Raw genomic sequence first — 19,487 nt, 5'->3', positions numbered from 1 at the left:
TTGTTCCAGCGGTTTGATGCTGACCGTATGCATCGACAAGAAAAAAACACTTATTCACCCCACATTTGCACAGCAAAACATAGCAGCTGATAAAAACAGGAAGATGAAATCCAGCTGGACATCAGCAAGTGGATACACGATGAATACATGAATAATTGGATCAGAGCCTCACTCGTTTTGAGACTGCATAAATAAAAATGATCAGGTCAGAGCTGCTGAAGTTGGGACGGCAACGTTAACCCTGAAGCCTGGGCGTGCGCGCGCGCGCGCGCGTGTGTGTGTGTGTGTGTGTGTGTGTGTGTGTGTGTGTGTGTGTGTGTGTGTGTGTGTGTGTGTGTGTGTTGTGCCTGCGTGCGTGCTCGTGTGTGCATTGACCCTGCGGCAGCAATCTGTTCTCTGCGAGACACCGAAAAAGAAACAGCTCCACCGTCTGCTCTGTCCAGGCTGAGGTGGGGTGCGCATGAACGTGTGTGTTAATCTGCATACACATTTGTGTCCACTTACTCATGTGTGTGTTTTGTCAATGCGGATTGTATGTGTGTGTGTGTGTGTGTGTGTGTGTGTGTGTGTGTGTGTGTGTGTGTGTGTGTGTGTGTGTGTGTGTGTGTGTGTGTGTGTGTGTGTGTGTGTGTGTGTGTGTGCGTGCGTGTGAGCACCTGCATGCTCTTGTGTGGGCCAGGTGACAAATAAAATTGTGCGAGTGCATTGTTTGAACTCAAAACACGATAACCCCAAATTTTTTCCGCAGCTTTGCTTTTCTTCTCCAAAAATAGGCTGCACTCCTTTCGTTACCTCACATGAATGCTTTTTAAATCTCCTTTGCAGAGATTTGGGTGTAAACCTGTTTCCAGCTGAAAAAGCTAAGCCGTGGAACCACAGACCTAAAAATAAAACTTGTGTGAGATTTGTTAAGCCTTTTATGGCATTGGTTTGCAATGTCTTAGTACAACCCGGCAGCACTGCTCTGAAAGGAGTAGAGGAGAGCGGAAAAGCCCTCAGGATATTAACACCAGGCAACATGCTCAGCAAGAACCCACATGAGTCAATTTTATGTCTCACACTGATGGTTTCAGTGAAAACTCAGGTTGGAAACGTGTGTGAGAGCGCAGTACCTGTGATGGCGTGATGGGAGAAGGCCTCTACATAGGTTAGGTAGTTGTGAGGACAGTGTTTCTTAAGCCACTTGCAGACGTCCTGTTGAGTCCACAGCACTACTGGTTTGGACAGACAGGACAATGTAGGACTGGTGTGGTACACAGTGAAGGCTTCACCCGGACGCAGCTGAAACACAAAACATGAGGAGACATTTTAATCACTACGTTCATGTTCACTCATCAGTCATAACAAGGTTGATTTGTCAACTCTAAATTGGCAGTGGATGTTAATGTGAGTCTCTTTTTGTCTTTGTGGCTCCACACATTGTAAGTTTGGATCGGCTCCAGCGCCCTGTTGGATAAAGTGGTATAGAAGATGGATAAATGAAAGGAAATAAAGGACTGAGATCCAAAAATTTGTACTCAAGTTGGTGAACAATGTAGTACAACATGGATTCCTCAGAGGATTGTAATAGTGAAAAATTAACTCTCTCTTTTTCCTACTAGATAAGGGTTAACCGATCAATTCAAGGATTGTATTACATCTTTAAAAGGTTTTTTTAAGCAGCCTTGCACCAAGACATTAGCAGGGCATCTTGACTGTTGGAAGGTGGTCTCTCCCTCCAATTGGACTCATAATTGAATGACTAGAATAAGATCGGAATATTTTCGATGTCAACACTTTAAATGCATTGTCGCATTCTTCATGAACAATTTTTGCATTCTGCCAGAAGAAAGGGACGAAAGCTAACAGACCATGGTTTCTGAGGAGGGGTGTTCTTGGTGTATGGCAATGGTCAAAAATAGACACAGGGTTTCCAAGCCCAGCGTGGCCTCGAGGATTGCATTCCCTCCACTTCCAGACAAACCACACTCACCCACACGCTCCTGCCTTTGGTTCACCAGTTGGTACAATAACCATGGCAGACACAGACCACTAACAAGATCCAGATTCTCAAAAATGTTCTGATTCAGTTGTCCATACACGTCCACAAAGTGTCTCCTTTCTCAGGGCACGTTTACATGTACCCGGGTTTTTACAAAACATTTCCCCCTCTTTACAAAAAAAATCTTCATTGACATGGACAATATACATCATATATACATCACTGCATATACACTATGAGCATGCCAAACCTCTAGGGGGCAGTGTAACGAGAAGCATGATGCCATGATAGCCAATCAGAATCCTGGAAAAAAGACGTCACAAATTGTGATGTAAACCTCCACCTACCCCCCCTTTGGATGCAGAGGAAGACATGGAGATTTTATAAATCTCCACTGTGGCCGGAGCTTTCAGGAAAAACTGTACGCAGAGAAATATCACAATTTTGTAAATATCTGGGTACGTGTAAACGTGGCCTCAGTCCCTCACATCATTACACATCCTCTTTTTCCTGCTTCCAAAATAAAGAAGCTTAATACCTTCCCTCATTACACAGATGTCATTTCAGAGGGGAAATAATTACAGTATTTACTTCACCTGTTAGTGGTGATAGCGGCTGATTGGTTCTACACTGAATGTTATGTTACAGTATTATAATCAAGGCAGATCCAGTGGGGGGGGGGGGTTGTAGTGGCTGCATGTGTGCACTTGTGTTTTAATTTCCTGAGGTACAACATGATGCAATTTACAACATTGCTTTTTTTGATTGCTTTTTTTCAGCGCCTTGTAATTGGCGTAGCTCGCTAAAATATGCAACATGCAGGATTTTCTCATCAATGTGAAATTAGCTGGGATGGTGCATTCTAATGCTGCAGTTTGCAACAAAACCCCTTCTGGTCACAAAGTAAGCCCCAAATGAAAAAATGTGCAGTGTGCGAAAGAAAATGCCATATAATAGAAGGAACTCATTAAATTATGATACATCGTGGTGCCTGCAGGGGTATTTCTCTTGTACAAATCAATAGCACACTGTTGATCTTTGACCTTGAGCAATTTGACATGGTTATGACTTGATATTGTGTGATGATAATGAAATTCACAAAAAGAACCGAAGTGCCGCACAAATCATTGGGAAACAAAGGTATTTGAAGCTCATCGCCATGAAGGAACAAACAAATGATCAACTGACTTTTCACTGTCTCGCCCCTTCGCAGATTTGGAGAGCAGCACGTAAATCAGCCATTTGTACTGCGTCACTATATTTTTTCCATTGTGAGTCCATTATTGTGATCCTGAACTGTAATGAGGCTCTTTCGCCATCTGTCAACAACTTATATTGATACAGTAATTACACTCAATATGTAATTTTCCTCAGTGCAGCGCTGACACTGTGTTATTTTGTGAGCAGTGTGGTATTTTTCCAAAGGTAATTTACTTCCACAGCAGCACTTTCATTTTACAGCCACCAGAACATTAGCAGGACACTGCTGGCTCCTTTCTTTCCGATTTCTTCCTCTTCCTCTTCTTCGAACAATCTTTGCAGACACCGAACATTTGTTAGACATGTTAGAGGAATTGCAACGATAAAAGCTTTGTTCCCCCGATCCTAACAATTTAGAGACGTGTCACTGTTTTCAACGTCAATATTTTTCATTCAAACTAAAAGTGTTTATGTGAAAAACACAACAATAAAACAGTGTTCAGAGAAGTTCAGGCTTTGACAAGATGGTGTTCTGACAAATAAAAAGGACATTCACACTACAAAGATTTAAGTTCAGTGGCAAAGTTTATGGTGAACTGACCACGACTCTCCTCTATTTACACTGAACCACAAAACAAGGCAGCGTTGTCTTCAGGACACCTGGACATCGTGAGATCTCCACGCTACATTCTGGAAGGAGATAAAGACGTTAAAAGTTCAACCAACAGAGTGAAAAACAGCTTCAGATGTGGCCAATATAAAATTAGATATCCTATGTTCATTCACTTTGCATAAGCAGCTAGAACTACTAAAAGCTTTCAGGCTGTTTCCTGAACAATGATAATAGTAATTAGGAATAAATCACAAGCTGTAAACAGTGCAACTTCTTTCATTTACGATTTACACGTGGTCCCATCAAAAGCATTGTAATATAGACATTAATAATGTCCCAGGCAGCTCATTTGGGCTTTTGAAAACACAACCATCTCCTTGTCCCCGCAGCGCACTCTCTTCTGTGGCTTACTCTCATTTCTAATCCATTCATTCACAGGCTGCGACTGAGCCAACTCTGCGACAAAGGCTTTGGCTAATATTCAACAGGAAAACACAGGACCGCTGCCAAATGTTCCCGTCCATAACTGACTGCTCTTAGAGGGATAATGTGTGCTGAAATGCCATAGACACAACTGCAACCTGCACACACTCTCCATATTCCACACGGTCCCTTAACGATTTCTCATTAAGGACTCAACAACAATAACAACAACAACAACAACAATAACAACAACAATGACAACGCGCTTCCAGAACACCTTCAACATGTGATCGTCACAAGCTCATAACTTCTCTGTCATGAAAACTCCCTCTGTCGGTTGAAGCACCGACCAGCACCCTGAATTTTATCTCTCCAGGTGATTTCTTCTCGGTACGTCTTAATTGAAAACAACTTGATTTCTCCGCTCCGAGTGTTCACTGGTTTTTTAATCACACGCATGCTTTTACCCGGACTCAGTGGAGCACTGAGGCCGGTCTAATAGACAACATTTACTGCTCACACCCAATCAGCAATTAAGAACGAGACGGGAGAGGTGTGGCAAAGATCTCTCATGAAGAGAATTGAATGTAAACTAGATGAGATGAAGAAGTCTATTTGAAGAAGTCGTAAAGCTACAACTCCACAAATGATTGTGTAAATATTTGGGTGAGTGGAGCCAGCACAATCTGAAGCAAACAGGGGTGGTAGACTTCCAAAGACAGTTTAGTCCGAATAAATTGACGGTGAAGATCGCTGCGGCTCATTTGCTCAGAAGTAAACATGAAGAGTATGATTGTGTTTCTTATGATTGATTGCAACGTATAACACATTCATGTTCAGATTTTACTGGTTTGGTTGTTTAAATTTCTTTCAATCAAAGAATAAAGTTATTGTGCATTTTAAAGGACCTGTTCCTCTCTTCTCATGGCAGGAAGCATTTATTCTCCTGCTTACAGCAGGATAAATGCACCAGGCATTCCCACTAAGAGACACGTGAGGCAGATACATCGAAAACAGTCAAGGGTGGAGCTTTTTCTGCTCTGAAAACGGCAACAAAGCAATTTGTTGAATTTGATCATTCATACAGTTTATAGCTCTTTTTTTCTAAACACAAAAACCTGAATACAGAGTATTAGTTACACCATGTTTTGCTTTGTAAGAAATTACAATGAAATTGTGTGATATATTGCAAATTCCTATAAATAATTTTTTTACATTATTTTTTTCTAATATTGCAACATGAGACTTTAAAGGTCACCGAAAGACAATGTTTGGATAGATTCAGGTCAAACAGCATCTGTTCAGGAATAAAATAAAGTTACTGCAGTTTATTATGGCTTACAGTATTGAGCCATCGGAATATAATTGTGGCCGAATAAATTCAAACAAAATGTCTATTCTACCATCTCTGACACATGTTGAGAAAGGCTTTTATAAGCATGAGAAGAGAACCACAAACAAAGAAATTAAAATAAGACTGTAAGGGCGAGTTAAGAAATTCATATATGAAAGCAACACACACACACACACAGATTGTTGCTCCTCTGCATGCCGAGAAGCACAAACACAAATTTCCCTTTTGGCTCTTCAGGCAATAACTCTAAAGCATAAATCAACACCAGCACAGAGAGAATAGTTAAAAATGCAGCGAGTCGATTCATAAAAATCCAGGGACCCATTTGGTTAGGGAAAATAAATTTTAATAAACGGAGCACATATGCTCCCAAAAAGATGACCCAAAATATGTAATAAGTTATCTTTAATAATGGCAGTTTCAGAGGCGCTGCCTCATTACATAAGAAATGAAATGTACTTTAGATCCACTGGGGGGTCATTAAGGACCGCAACAAGTCTGGGAAAGAGAAACAGATCGTTGCTTGTAAATGCCAGAGTTGTGAAAATAAATGATTTGAGATGTGCGTTGATATTTATTTAATATGTGCAAAAAAAATAAAACAACAGAAAATGAGAGACTGGAGAAGAAAGATGACAGAAAGATAAGGAGGATGAGTGAAGACAAAAAGAAAGAGGAGATAGTGAGTTGTGGGACAGGGTACTCTGTGTGTGAGTAATGGCCTTCATCATCAAAACGCCAGACAGAAGGGAAATGGAATGATAGCTTCCCGTCATACTCCTCCTCCTCTTCCTCCTTCACTCTTCTCGCTTCGTTTGTTGGCCATCCATCAGACTATATCTCCTCTGGCCAGTTCTCCCTCAGTCCTGTTCACCCTTTACTACCTCCCCACTCCTCCAGAGACCTACTTCTGTCCGGCTGGAGGAGGTCCTTCATTTATTACACGCAGAAGAGGACGAAGGCATCGGAGGCATGAAGCCGGAGGTGATCGCGGTAAAAACAAGGTGGAGCCTTTAAATGGAGTCAAACTCTAATGAGAATAAAGACAAAGGGGAAGCCAATGCACATCTATGTTGCACATACAGTATATGTTGCACATATATGTTGCACATAAATTCTCTTTAGAATATTTGGGTAAATATAGCAGGGTCAGCTATTCAAAATGGAGAGCACAACGCCAGAGGCCAGTCAGGTTAATTTGGCATAAAGACACAGGAAAGAGAGGAAAACCACAAGCTGTTAGAAGGTAATAAAATCTGCCCAGAAGCATCTCAAATCTCACTAATGACATACTAATACGCAAGAGTTCCTCGGTGGTTTAATCAGTTTAAGGAGCAACATCAGAAAAATGCTCTCAGTGGAGACTCCAGTTAGTCACTGATCACCTCACTATAAAATACACTATATAAACACTAGAAAACTCACTAGAAAATCACATCATCTCATTATATATCTACAGATTTTGCAAAGATTCAGCAAATGTTTTGTTTCTCCCTCTTGGGGAAATTATTCGTCCACATTGCCCCACTAATACAAACAATCTTAACTTAATTCTAGTGTTTTCTTTTCGATTTTTTGAACTAACCAAGCCAGGATCTTCACTCGTACAATCATCTTCTACTTTATCCAACGGAGGAGCCAGAGTCAATCCTAAATTCCTCTGAGGTGTGGGTTCACTCTGCATAGGTCACCACCCTTCCTTTAGATTGTGGGGAGAAGCCCGTAGAAAGCTACAGAGGGAGAGGAATAACATGCAAAAATTCCACAGCAATACAGAGCCTGGAACTGAAAAAGAACCTGTCACCTGACACAATTTCCTCACTTTCTGTTTCTCCTCAACAAAACGATAATTACTACTGGTCATTGTAAATATTGTTGTTAAGATTCAAGATTCAATCAGAACTGTGCAAAAGCGGCACGTTCGTGGGAAATGTGTCATCACAAACTATAGCCATAACACCACTCTCGCACCAAGACGCCGTGTCATGGCGGTTTGAATTTAGCTCATGTTTCCAAATAGTGGGTGTCAAGTCTAAGTCTCGGATTCTTCCTCACAGTGATAGAAGAGCTGACGTTGAAGGATCACACAGCTGCCATATGTCAGTTATTCTTTTGGTAACTTGTCTGACATCTCCGGTTAAATACTGAAAATGTCAGAAGGATTGTGGACCTTGTCATTTCTTCAAGTAACAGAAATAAGGTTCCAGAGTAAATCTGTCCTGACAGATCAATCAAACTCAGGTGTGAAAAGCCAAAGAGTACATGTTTGCTGCGGAGTACTAAAAGCTTATTAGGAGCAGCGTCTCAAACCAGCTCTCAAAAGACGGTTTGGGTCACGGTTACTCTACTGCCTCAAGGACCAGGAAGCCTACAATTACTGATTCAACTATGACGTCTGAATCATTTCAACATGAAAAACCTGCATTTGAGGCTAATTGGTGATGCTAAATTGCCCCGAGGTGAAAATGTCAGTGTGTGTGTGTTTGTCCTGTGATGGACTGGTGAACTGTCCAAGTGGAACTTGCCTTCACCTACAGGATCGGCTTCTGCTCCATGAGAACTTACTGAAAGATGGACGTGCATGCACTAAAAACTATTTTCAAGGATGAGAATTAAAAAGTTGATGACTCTCAGTGGGAGAATTATTTCTTTAATTCTTGATGGATATTGCAGGACTACAAACAGGCTTTTAGGTTTCTCAGTATCCTCACTCAGTTCATCCTTCATGTTAGTCTGTCTGTCGATTCATCTTCTTGCCTCCTCACAACCTATTTTTCACTCCCAACAACAAACTGACTTTTTTTTGTCACCACTTTACTATTGATCATTCTGTTTCTGTCCTCCAACAGCTCATTTGTCCTTCCCTGCTTACTTTGTTGTATCATGTTTCCCATACCTCCTGTACTTGCTCCTCATAAATTTTACCCTCTGGATGTCTGACACCCTCCATCCCTCCGTCCCTCGCTCCCTCCCTCCCTCTCCCCATTCTTCTGTCCCCCTCTGTGTCTTGCCCCTTCTCACTTCAATCTTCCTCCAGCCTCAATCTCTGTACACTGAGCCACTTTTGACCATTTACTGCCCGGATTTCTATGTGTTTCTGTGTGACTTTGTGTGTACGTGCACAGCCATTCAGAGGATTAGCTCAAAGTCAGGGGAGCGTGGGGGAATCCTTAAAATTCAGTCTTTGTGACCGATAACGCTTCTCTTCCAATGACTGCCTCTGTGTCTGCACGTCCACACCCCGACTAGGACTGATCAATGGCACTGCGCCAATTAGCAGAGGAAAAAAAAAAGTGCGAGCGCGTTGACTTTTGAAAGAGCGGATTGATTTGTGACATGCGGCGTCTGACATGCGCCTATACATTCCTGCTCGGTATGCTTCTTTGCAATCACATCTTTTGTGGCCCGAGATCTCGCTGACACACTCTCCAATCTGACCTGTGAGAACCGCATTTTTTTCTTTTTCCGTTGTCATCACAGAGGCAGCCCTTCAGTCTGCCTTTCCAATCCTGAAAGACTCAGACACATGAACCTCCACTGCTCTTTTGTAGCCCAATCACCCTCTTCTCCCTGCATCTGATCCTTTATTCCTCTCATCCCTCTGTACTCAACACTTTCTAAAGCGTTTATCACCTGCATGGCCCCCTCACTCAGTCTAACCTTGTACATTTGTGTGTTTGAGTGGGTCAATGCAATTCTGAAAATGTTTCAAAAGCTTTTGCGAGTGCCCACTTGACTCTTCCTGTGCGAGTTACTTTGTGCGAGTGTGCGAACTGTCACCCTCTGACAGCCGGGTGCAGCTCTGCCTTTGGCTGTCCTCAGGACTCGGAGAGCATGAATGTCTCGCACACATGCAAATATAAACGGTCTCTCAGTGGGTGGACAGAGGGCCAGATGGGATTTTCACAAAGCTCTCTATTTAGCATGAGTTAAACATGTGTCTTGGACGCTGCAGAGAAACACAGAGCGGCAGGGCAAGGATAACACAGACCCTGGCCTGGAAGAAGCTTTTCTCTTTACAATCCTCCAGCCTTCACCGGACTGTCACTACATCAGCACAGTGTCTTTGCATTTTGAAGCTCACAACACCAACATTGACATGTTGACAGGAAGACAAAGTGGAGTAGTAAATAATTTGTACAAAATCCTGTATGTGGACACAGAGTTGAAGTGACAGAGCTGCGACAGAACCTCAAGTCAGAGAAATTCAGTCATGTCAAAGTTGCATTAATAATTAGCCAAAGAAGCACCTTACTGCTTTCTTCCAATATGTGAATGAATGCTGTCAAAGAAGAAGCTGTAAGTGAAAATGTTATAATTAGCATTTATAATAGCTAAGCCACATTTTCTTCTTCATTGTGTTTATTTTCATTTTCTTTTTCCTGATGTGAAACAACAATATTGTTCAGGACTGATATTCTATAAACTCAAAAATGATTAAAACATCTTAAAATGTATATATATATATAATATATATATATATATATATAGAGAGAGAGAGAGAGAGAGAGAGAGAGAGAGAGAGAGAGAGAGAGAGAGAGAGAGAGAGAGAGAGAGAGAGACAGAGATAGATATAGATACAGATATAGATATATACATATATATAGATTTATATCATCAAATACTTAATCTAAACTAAAATCTACTGTCACAACAGTAGTTAATCGTATGATGGATGGATGGATGGATGGATGGATGGATGGATGGATGGATGGATGGATGGATGAAAGTGGGCATTTCAAAAAAGCAGTAATACCAACAACTGCACTCGAAGAGTGAACTGAAAATTCCATGAACGTATCACTGTACTATATTGAACACGCGAATCATCATGACTAAAAACTAAATATTTAAAGAGTATCTTAGTATTTCTCTCCCAGCTTCTGGAAGCCTAATATTATGTTTTCTTTCCTCCAGCTTACTCCTTTATGTTGGTGTCAGCTCAGATGCTCAGCCACTGGGCTCTGTAATGAGAGGGGAAAAATAATCACAGCCTGGTCCTTTTTATTCGCCAACCCAGCATGGCAAATTAGTGAATAAGAGCTTTACTTCCTGTAACAGGCTCCGACCTGCTTCAGAAAGAGGAGGCACATTGGCCGCTGCTACTTGGTAAATTGCGTCTGTGTTATTCCACCTATTCCCCAGCCTCATCTAAAGGTTCACCCACAAGCTGAGTGTCAGACAGCAAAATGAGCCGCCCACAAACCCCTCCCTTCATCCCATCTGGCTCCCTCAACAGCAGCCAACTCAGGACTGGCACAGAAGGTGTGCCAACTACACAATAACTCATTATGTGGAAAAATGCTATTAGCAATTTGGTCTCCATATACAGCATATTCACCTGCAACAGTGCAAGAAGAAAAATGAGTACATCATCTCGAGTATAAGAAATCGTTGACGCTGTCATGGATGGTGCAGCGGGGCGGGATGACATTATAGCTCTTGTTTGCTGCATATATTAACCTGTTTGCAGTGTCAATTTACTTCACATTCACTCTCAATACATGGTTTTTAAAATTGTAGACATAATGTTCAAACAGGAACCCCACACTTTTTATTAGTCTATATTTCTTGTGAATAAAAAAAAGAAAATCTGTTGGTGACTTGAGGAATTTATTTCTCCTGACACATATTTTTGCGATCATTTCACAAGACACATTTTTGGTAATAGCTGAGTTTGTGCATGAACTACAATATACAAGGAGGTTTGAAACTGCCCTCTCTGTTGTCCCCATTTCTTGTCTCTTCTCTGACAGGAAGTTTGCATAGCAGTGCATAATGTGTTTTATCATCTTGGTTAAACGGGAAAGGAAGATTCCCAGGGGTCCCACCTTATATACTGAAGATGAGCTATGTTTCACTTAAATGGCTTCCTCATTATAGCTGATGTGTGCACAAGCAGCGTAATGAAGAATAATCTAATCATCACCCCTGAGAGAACTGGACACACACACAAAAAAAAAACTATCAACATAAAGCACACGCACACACACACGCACGCACGCACGCACACACGCACACACACTGCAAAACACATAAATGTCCCGTGTTATTGATGCAGAAATGGACACTGCAACATATTGTGAATGTACAGACTCACACACACATCTGGGAGAGCTGGACTGCTTTTCCATTTCTTGAATAATGCATAAAGAGGCTTGTTGCCACAAGGAAGAGATAAGCCTTACTTCTCATGGTATAGAGGAGGTTTAATTATCCAGTCTCTGTGTAATCACATGGAAACAGCTTCCCACTCGTCTTTTATTAGGCCTTTTATAGCTGCTTTGGCTGAGGGGGCACTCTTTTATGAATTATTGAACAAATTTTGCACTGCGCATGTTCGTCTTATGGCTTCACAGTTCCAAACTTTCTATAAAGCAGAGGAGAGATGAAACAAACGACCTCCACTGGGCTATCTGGTCTGTTTCATTTGAAGTGTAGAAGAAAGAAAGGAGGCTGTTGTGTCATTCGCTGTTTTAGGTCAAACATGGGCAGAATGCCTTAAAATAGATTTTTTTTTTCCCCCATTCTCTTTGTTTTTTCTTGTGTGGTGCATAACAGATGGGATTGCATTTTGTACAAAGCGATGTGTGGAAGTAAATGATCCTCTGGCTGCTGTGCTTCCATTAGCCTACAGAGACATTGAACCTGCCGAGCAGTTCACCGAGAGCGTTTCTCTCAGTTCATGTAAATATGTTGCCGTGCTTTTAGTTAAAAACATGCACTAGTGGAAAAAATACTATTGTTTCCTCAATTATGTGGGATAATAATAATAATTGTGTGCAGTATGTGCTGTACAGTATGTTATGTAACAGTGCCATGAGGTACCAGTGCTCGTACCATTTCCACGTTCTGTAAACGGCTTCACTCTGGTGGCACTGAGGTGAAACCAGCAGACGCTACCAACAAGATCAAACAGTTTGACTTCCTTACAACTCTGAGAAGGTGAGAGGAAATGCACCGCTGGTGCTGATGGACATCGTCTCATCTCTCAGATGGTTCCTCCTATTCACTCTCTCTGACATACAGCATAGACAGTAATTCTAAGCTTATATATGAAACCCTTTTTCATTTCTAGCTTTATCCTCTCAAATTTATAAAAAAACCAATATTGGAATATTGTTAAAATCTACATTTTTACAAGCTACAACTGGAGGGTTAAATGCACTGACACTTTAACAATATTTCACGTTCCCATAGTTTGTTTTACTTTTGCATGAGTATGCTCATTAGTCATTACCTCATTAGAGGATGTTCTAGATTTTTTAAGTATACACTAAATTAAGTTTATCTGTCAGTAACTGCACAGTCATTTCAACAACATATCTGTTGTATGAAAGTTAATCATAGGATAATGATGCAGCACTAAGGGATGAAACCAACATTTTATTTGTTGGGTTTTTTTTGTATGATAAGTCAATCAAACCAAGTCTGCACAGGCCTGAGAAACTTTTTTCTGTTTAACATGCATAAATCTAAGTCCTCGTGCTTCACCCACCGAACAGAAGCAGTACTCATGAGAAATGTAGTGCTTTTTCATCTCAAGGCACTGAACAATCGTCAAAACGTCAGCGGCGGCACAAGCTGACATGCGAGGTGCACGCCCTCCATCAATACCAACTTCAGCGTGGGATCTTTGGGCATGCGGACGAGAGGAACTGAGGGTCAAGCCGTCAGTTCTGGAAAGAGAGGGCGACGTGCTCCACCACCTGAGCCACGGTCACCCGGATCTGTTTTCACAAGCAGAAGTGTTTATACCTGGATGCCCTCTGTGCCGGGCTGCTGCAGGAGTTTGACTGTGCGTGTGTGTGCGGTCTTCTGGCCACGGCCATCATGCCAGGTCAGGTTGCTTCCTCCGGCGCGACGCGGCAGCTGGTAGCTCAGCTCCTCAGCAGACACCGTGTGCTCCAGGGAGGCACGGCAAAAACTGAAGCTGGACGCCGCTGAGAACGGAGAGAGGAGAGAAAACAGAAGGAGACAGGCTGATGAGACACTGATTGCCTCCGTGTGTCCTTATTTGAGAAGGTTTCAAAGTGTGAATTGAGCAACAAACCAACAGAATAAATGACTGATAATCTTCCAAGAGCTTAACAGGCTGCATTCACTCCATTACATTACACGACTTTGGTACAGCTACTTACTAACAGATGGATATTTTGTTGATGGCGGTGGGCAACAGTGTTACTTCACTGCGATCTCCAATTATGCTGAGTGCATATTTACACAGGTTGCACATGATTTCTGGAACGGTGTCTCTCTCACCAGATTAATCCTTGATTATTTAAATCCTGCATCATGAATATTGGATTTTGTCCCCCTTTCCCTTTTGTCTGTGTTTTTTGCCCTCTTATCCTCGCAGCAGTGTTCGATGTGAGACAATAAAGCAGGCAAGTTGTCAGCGCCAGGTCAGAGTACAGTTGTGTGACAGCCACAGGGCATCTTCTGCAGATCACATCAAGTTGAAAGAGCTACTGTACTGTGGTGGGTCATGTGTAGCTGTGGATTTATTTCAAAGCGGTAGACACGCAGCCTTTGCTCCATTTACATAAGCACAAACTCATGTGATGTAATGTGGATAATAGAAGAGGAGAGGAGACAGTTGAAGAGATGGAAAAAGGTCAAGTGAACATGTGACAGAACCAAAAACAGGGAAGGAATTCAGTTACTAACATAACATGAGTTTAAATTATTTGCCTGTTTAACACACACAACTAGGGATTTATTTCCCGAAGGCATGTAGAGATCACCCAGAATATTGCTCTACATTGTAGCTTCGCCACGTCCAATTCAGTGAAAGGGGACAAACTGATTCCCCCTGAGATTATGAAATCTACAATGCATCATCATCCCACCAACAGCCACTAACAACTGAGTCACAGTCAGAAAATGTAGACTGTTTGTGCAGCGTTCTCTCAAACATGTTCTCCTCCAGATCTCTGGTTTTCTTTGTAAACGCAGCCGCTGACACGGAGACAGGCCTGGTGATGATAGAGCTAAAAGTAGAACAAGGCATAATAAATGTTGCATTCATTACTTTTTAATACTTAAAGTCGTTTTACAAGAGAACGACGTCAAAGCATTGTTTGAGGGGGAAAAAAACCCAACCTTTTCCTTGCTTGAATGACTTAATTTCTCCTTCACTCTCCTAACTACTGTATATCAAGCTGAATTACACAACACAGAAAATCTTGTAAATTTGTTTATCTATTCTGTATTGGATTTGTCATTTCAATAAATTACACTTGGTCGTCTTTCTTATGTGTCTTAGAAAAACGAATAAGCAAATAAGTAAGATATATGTCCTCAACAAGAAGAAAATTGCCAAAAACAAGTGGAAACAAGACTTTCATTCCCATTTCATAAATGCACATAAGACCACTGAGACCTTATTTATGACAGCTGAGGATTGTGGGAAACACCTGATTGCAGCTGAGAGGAATAGGAGGAGGAAAAAAAACAACACTTTTTTCTCAGCATAAAAGTCTGTTCAGAAAAAAGTAGAGTTCACACAGCCATGATGGACGAATGGGGGAAAAAAGGTGGCGATGAAAAAGAAAAAAAGGCCTGTCAGAAATCACTGATGTGTAACCTTTTCAGCCTCCCGTCCTTCGCTTCCCGCTTCTCTCTTTCTCGCTCTCTCTCTCTCTCTCTTCTGCTCTCTCACTTCTGCCTTTCTCATTTCTATATGTTACCCTCTTTATAGCTTCTTAGGCAGCATCTTCCTCGTTTCCCGTCTTTTTCTCCTTGTGCTTTCTTCCAGCCTGTCTTTTTCTGGCTGTCAGGGCTTTGGGGTCGTTGGGACAAACCAAGCCCTTCCTTATGTAATTACTGCCAGTCAGACTGAGGGGGAGGAGACAGGGGGAAGGAACATCGGAAGCTAAGCGCCTTGCAACCCTAAAGACCTGCCAATCTCACAGAAAGAGATCGGAGAAAGTGCAAAAAAGCCAGTGCCAGACAGATAAGACAGAAACGAGAGTGAGGAGACATGCTGTAAATTAGCTCTGAATCCGTGCAACCCAATCAAACTGCTTGGAGGTAAAAGAGCTCGGAAAGCAGACACGTTAATCGACCACGAAACAGCTTCATTTCACAAGCTGTTAAAGACAAAGCTTCACAGTTATTAGATAGGGAACATGCACATTATAGACATCGCTTTTAACATGAAAAAGTGCAGGCTAATGACTCCCGCCTTTCGCGGAAATCTCAATCTCTGCCATCGTGTCAGAGCTCGCCACCTTCAGCAGTCATAAAACGAAGACAAAGTGCTAATTCTGCAAACTTTAATGGACTTGGTTGGCTTAACCTGCTGGCGCTGAATACAGCGGAGAATTTCAAATCAGCCAAAGACGATTAAATATCCATACCTTCCAGGTTTCTTGAAATGACATTGCAACACATGCCAAGATGCAAAGTCAGTATAATCTAGCTGTGTTAAAGGTCTTCATATCTTTTTTTTATTTATTTATTTTAAATTGTTATTACCACCTCCATCAGTTAGCAGGAGGGGTTATCTGTCACCCTTTCTTTTCTGTCTCGACATATACTTGATCGGCCTGGGCATCCAGCGATTCTCCACTGTCCCATTTGTCACTATCTTGCTGTTGCATTATCTCCTGCTGCCCTTGCTGTGACTTTTTATCACCTCCAGTCGAGGGAGGGGTGGGAAGACGGGGGATGATAAAGGGGTGAATTGTGGGAGGCAGGATAAAAAGAAAAAGTATGATATGTGTCTCATGAGCAGCAGTAAGTTGATGAAAAAGAAATTAGATATCAGATGATAGAGTGGATTTTTTTTGTCATAGGAGATTCTCGCCCTCAAATCTCGAGCCTACAGAGGAAACGAAGAAGAGTTGTGGTAAAAGTGCCAGAATCAAGGGCAAAGTGTCAGACAGGTGTGTGTGTGTGTGTGTGTGTGTGTGTGTGTGTGTGTGTGTGTGTGTGTATAGAGGGTAGATAGGTCAATATGACTCGGCCCAGTGAAGTGTAACCTCATATCACCTCCTCTTGACTGAGCAGCATATCTGCTGTGCAGAGCGGCTGCTAAATCTCGGAGGTATTCCCTTTTGAAAAGGTAATTAAGCTCTCAGGTACGGCACCCTGGAAGGTCGTTCCAAGCCAAATCCCTCAGTAGATTAACATGGCATCACCGAACATTACTCATTTGACTCCAAAAGGGACCATCTAAATTGGCCCATGGGTACTATTTTGCTGTGTAGGCTTTTTTCGTTGAAGTTAGATTTTTGCATAACCTTGGCACCAACTTTAAGGTCCATTTGTGCACGTGTGTGTGTTTGCTTGATCTCCTCGCATGGGAAATGAGGTGGGTAGTCTGGTTGAGCCACCTGATTTAAGGCATCACAGAGAGACTGATATAGTACACTTTAGAAGCATGTTATTGGCATCAATTCCCTCCCCACCTCTTATTCAATGCGAAGATAACATTCACAATTTGTAGTCCAAGATTTATAATAGCGGAAAGAAAAAAAAAAAACCCAGTCCCCCTCATTTCTTTGTAATCGTCAAGGTGGTGAAACTTCATCACACAGTGATTTCATGCCTGTAAAACACATTAAATCTGAAGTCCTAAATATAGCACTGACCAGACCAGCACTGCCAACTCCACTACTTTTACCAATGATCCCGATTTGTTGGTACCATAGAGGATTGGGGTAAAGCGAGGGTCTATTTACAACACTTCCACTCCACCAGACCCAGATTTAACCCCAGGAATGAGCCATGAAATTACTCTATTTTAAAGCACGGGAGAAGAATTTGGTTGCAGCTTTAAAAATAAATATAAAACCCAGGACCCCAGGGGTTTCTCCCATGATGCATTGCAGTCTATTATCCTCTCTGACATGAGACATTGTCGTAGGGGCTGGGGCTGAGGTTTACCTCTCACAAACGATCAGTGTCATGGGAACACGCAAACAGGGAAATGGAAGTAAACAATGGACGCCCACAACGCGGACTCCAACTCTCATCAGGACATAGGCGGTTGGAAATGCCGACGAAATCTCTGCGTATGACTGTGTGCGTTAGGGATACTCATACATACATGGATGTGATGCACAATGCCAGCATGTGGACTCGCTTATTCACACATCTGTATAATCCCTGTCTGCATTTGTTTGGTCCAGCGAATGCAGAGAAGGGCTATATATGCAGTCATGTGCATGGAGGCTTCATTCTGCATTCAAACCAGGGGCAACTAATGCAAAGAGTAACCCAGAAGGTAGGTGGAGCTGGCCTTTCTTTTATGACTATGATAGTGAGAGCTGGCACTTTCTTGAGAGCACATAACAGAGAACAAAAGCTGGTAGAAGAAATACCAGGTCGACCTTGATTTCCTGTCTGTAGGCAGTGCTATGAAAGTGGGAAAAAAAAAAAAAAAGGTCCTGCTCTGAGGACAGGATGGGTTTTATTCTCCAACTCGAGCCCCCACCTCACTTCCACGGAGACGGACAGAACTATTGATTTATCCATCATCGTGTCAGAGAACATACAATTACAGACCACTTTAGATAAAATATACACACAGACAGACACAGTGCACCTAAACCGGGCACTTGAGGCCACTGGCTGTCATATCTACTTCTGTTCAAAGAAACTCACTCCATGTTTCACACAGGAAGACGGTAAAGAGGAACGACACAGAAGACGAGGTACAGGGGAATGACACAGCCAGGACCTCCACCGAGGATGAAGGGATGAATCTCCAGACAAATAAAACAGAAAGTCAGAAAAACCTGCAAGATGAGCCAAAAAACAAGAGAAAATAAGATAATGTGTCATTTGGAGGCAAATATTTATAGTAATTGAAAGAGGAAATGATGAAAGAGAATTATTGAAGGAGTGAAGAACTGAAAGACGAGTTTACATGATCGTGAGTATCTGTTGGTTTCTCCCTTTCACAGCAAAGTCTGCCCATGATGATATGGCAAGACAGATTAGATCTCTTTGACAATCAATAATCCAGAGTGGATGTCAGAGGAGGAAGGAAGGGGACGAAGGACAATGAGGAGGAGATGAGTTTGAGTAATAGGATGTGAGGTGTGATCCAAACCAGGAAAAAGACCAGATCAATGATTCCTTTCGTAAACTTTTCCTAACATCTACTGATTTGGTTTGTGAAGAATTCTGCATATGTGCTGTGTGTATTCTGCTTTAGAGATATTCAAACAGGCAAACAGAAATAATTACAAGTGTTTACTCAGTCAGATGTCATCACAGCAAGTAATTTCAGCTTACACCAGAGACTGTTATGTAAAAACAAGTATTTACACAATATTCCACTTCTTACATCCCAATCCAGAGTTAACGTCATGTGATTAACATACAATCTGAAATCCTCTACTACAAATATGAATATTTTCTGCATATACTGCCAAAACATTGAGGTAAAAGATTTTATAACGAGAAATATTATTGTGACTACTTGTTGATATCAATTCAGACACATAATTTATGCTCTTTCTTTCACTTTCTATTAGAAACAAACTGGTAAATCCACAAAAGACACACGCCAACATTAAAATGTATTCATGTTCAGCTGCTGAATAATTAAAAAAGTCCCCAAATTAAAATCCAAAACTATCAAAGCCCAACCTCAACAGAAGTCACATTAGCATAAATACTTCTGTGATTGTAGATATGAGTCCCTGCTCTTTCACGTCGCATTTCAAAGTAAGCAAACTCTTAGCAGTAAGTGAATAAACTCAAAGCTACTGCAGTAAAAACAAGGGCTTATTTCAGCACCTCATTTGTCGATTGCAGTTTGTGCTTTGAGTTTTGATATGTCCATTTGCATCTCATTTAATCACATCACAAGGCAGGAAGTGATCTGGTGTTTATTATTAATGTGTTATCTTCAATAAATGTGCTTTAACATTTTAGTTGACGTCATGCTTACGCAA

At 41.7% G+C, this 19,487-nt stretch overlaps 1 protein-coding gene across 2 annotated transcripts in view; it reads right to left on the bottom strand.

Moving 5' to 3' along the window:
* The window catches only part of LOC308113006 (sterile alpha motif domain-containing protein 10-like), a 48,599-nt gene that overhangs the window by 14,651 nt on the left and 14,461 nt on the right, over positions 1-19,487 (bottom strand). For both annotated transcript variants that reach the window (XM_080468881.1, XM_080468880.1), the window contains exons 2-3: positions 13,330-13,514; positions 1,113-1,281 (exon numbers count right to left, since the gene is read on the bottom strand). In XM_080468881.1, the coding sequence (XP_080325007.1) occupies positions 1,113-1,281; positions 13,330-13,514 (354 nt within the window). The remainder of the gene's footprint in view (positions 1-1,112; positions 1,282-13,329; positions 13,515-19,487) is intronic.

This window comes from Lipophrys pholis (genome assembly GCF_963383615.2).
Source record: "Lipophrys pholis genome assembly, chromosome: 8".
Taxonomy (NCBI): domain Eukaryota; kingdom Metazoa; phylum Chordata; class Actinopteri; order Blenniiformes; family Blenniidae; genus Lipophrys; species Lipophrys pholis.
Note: the sequence above shows the minus strand (reverse complement) of the source record. Positions and strands in the feature narration are given on the sequence as shown.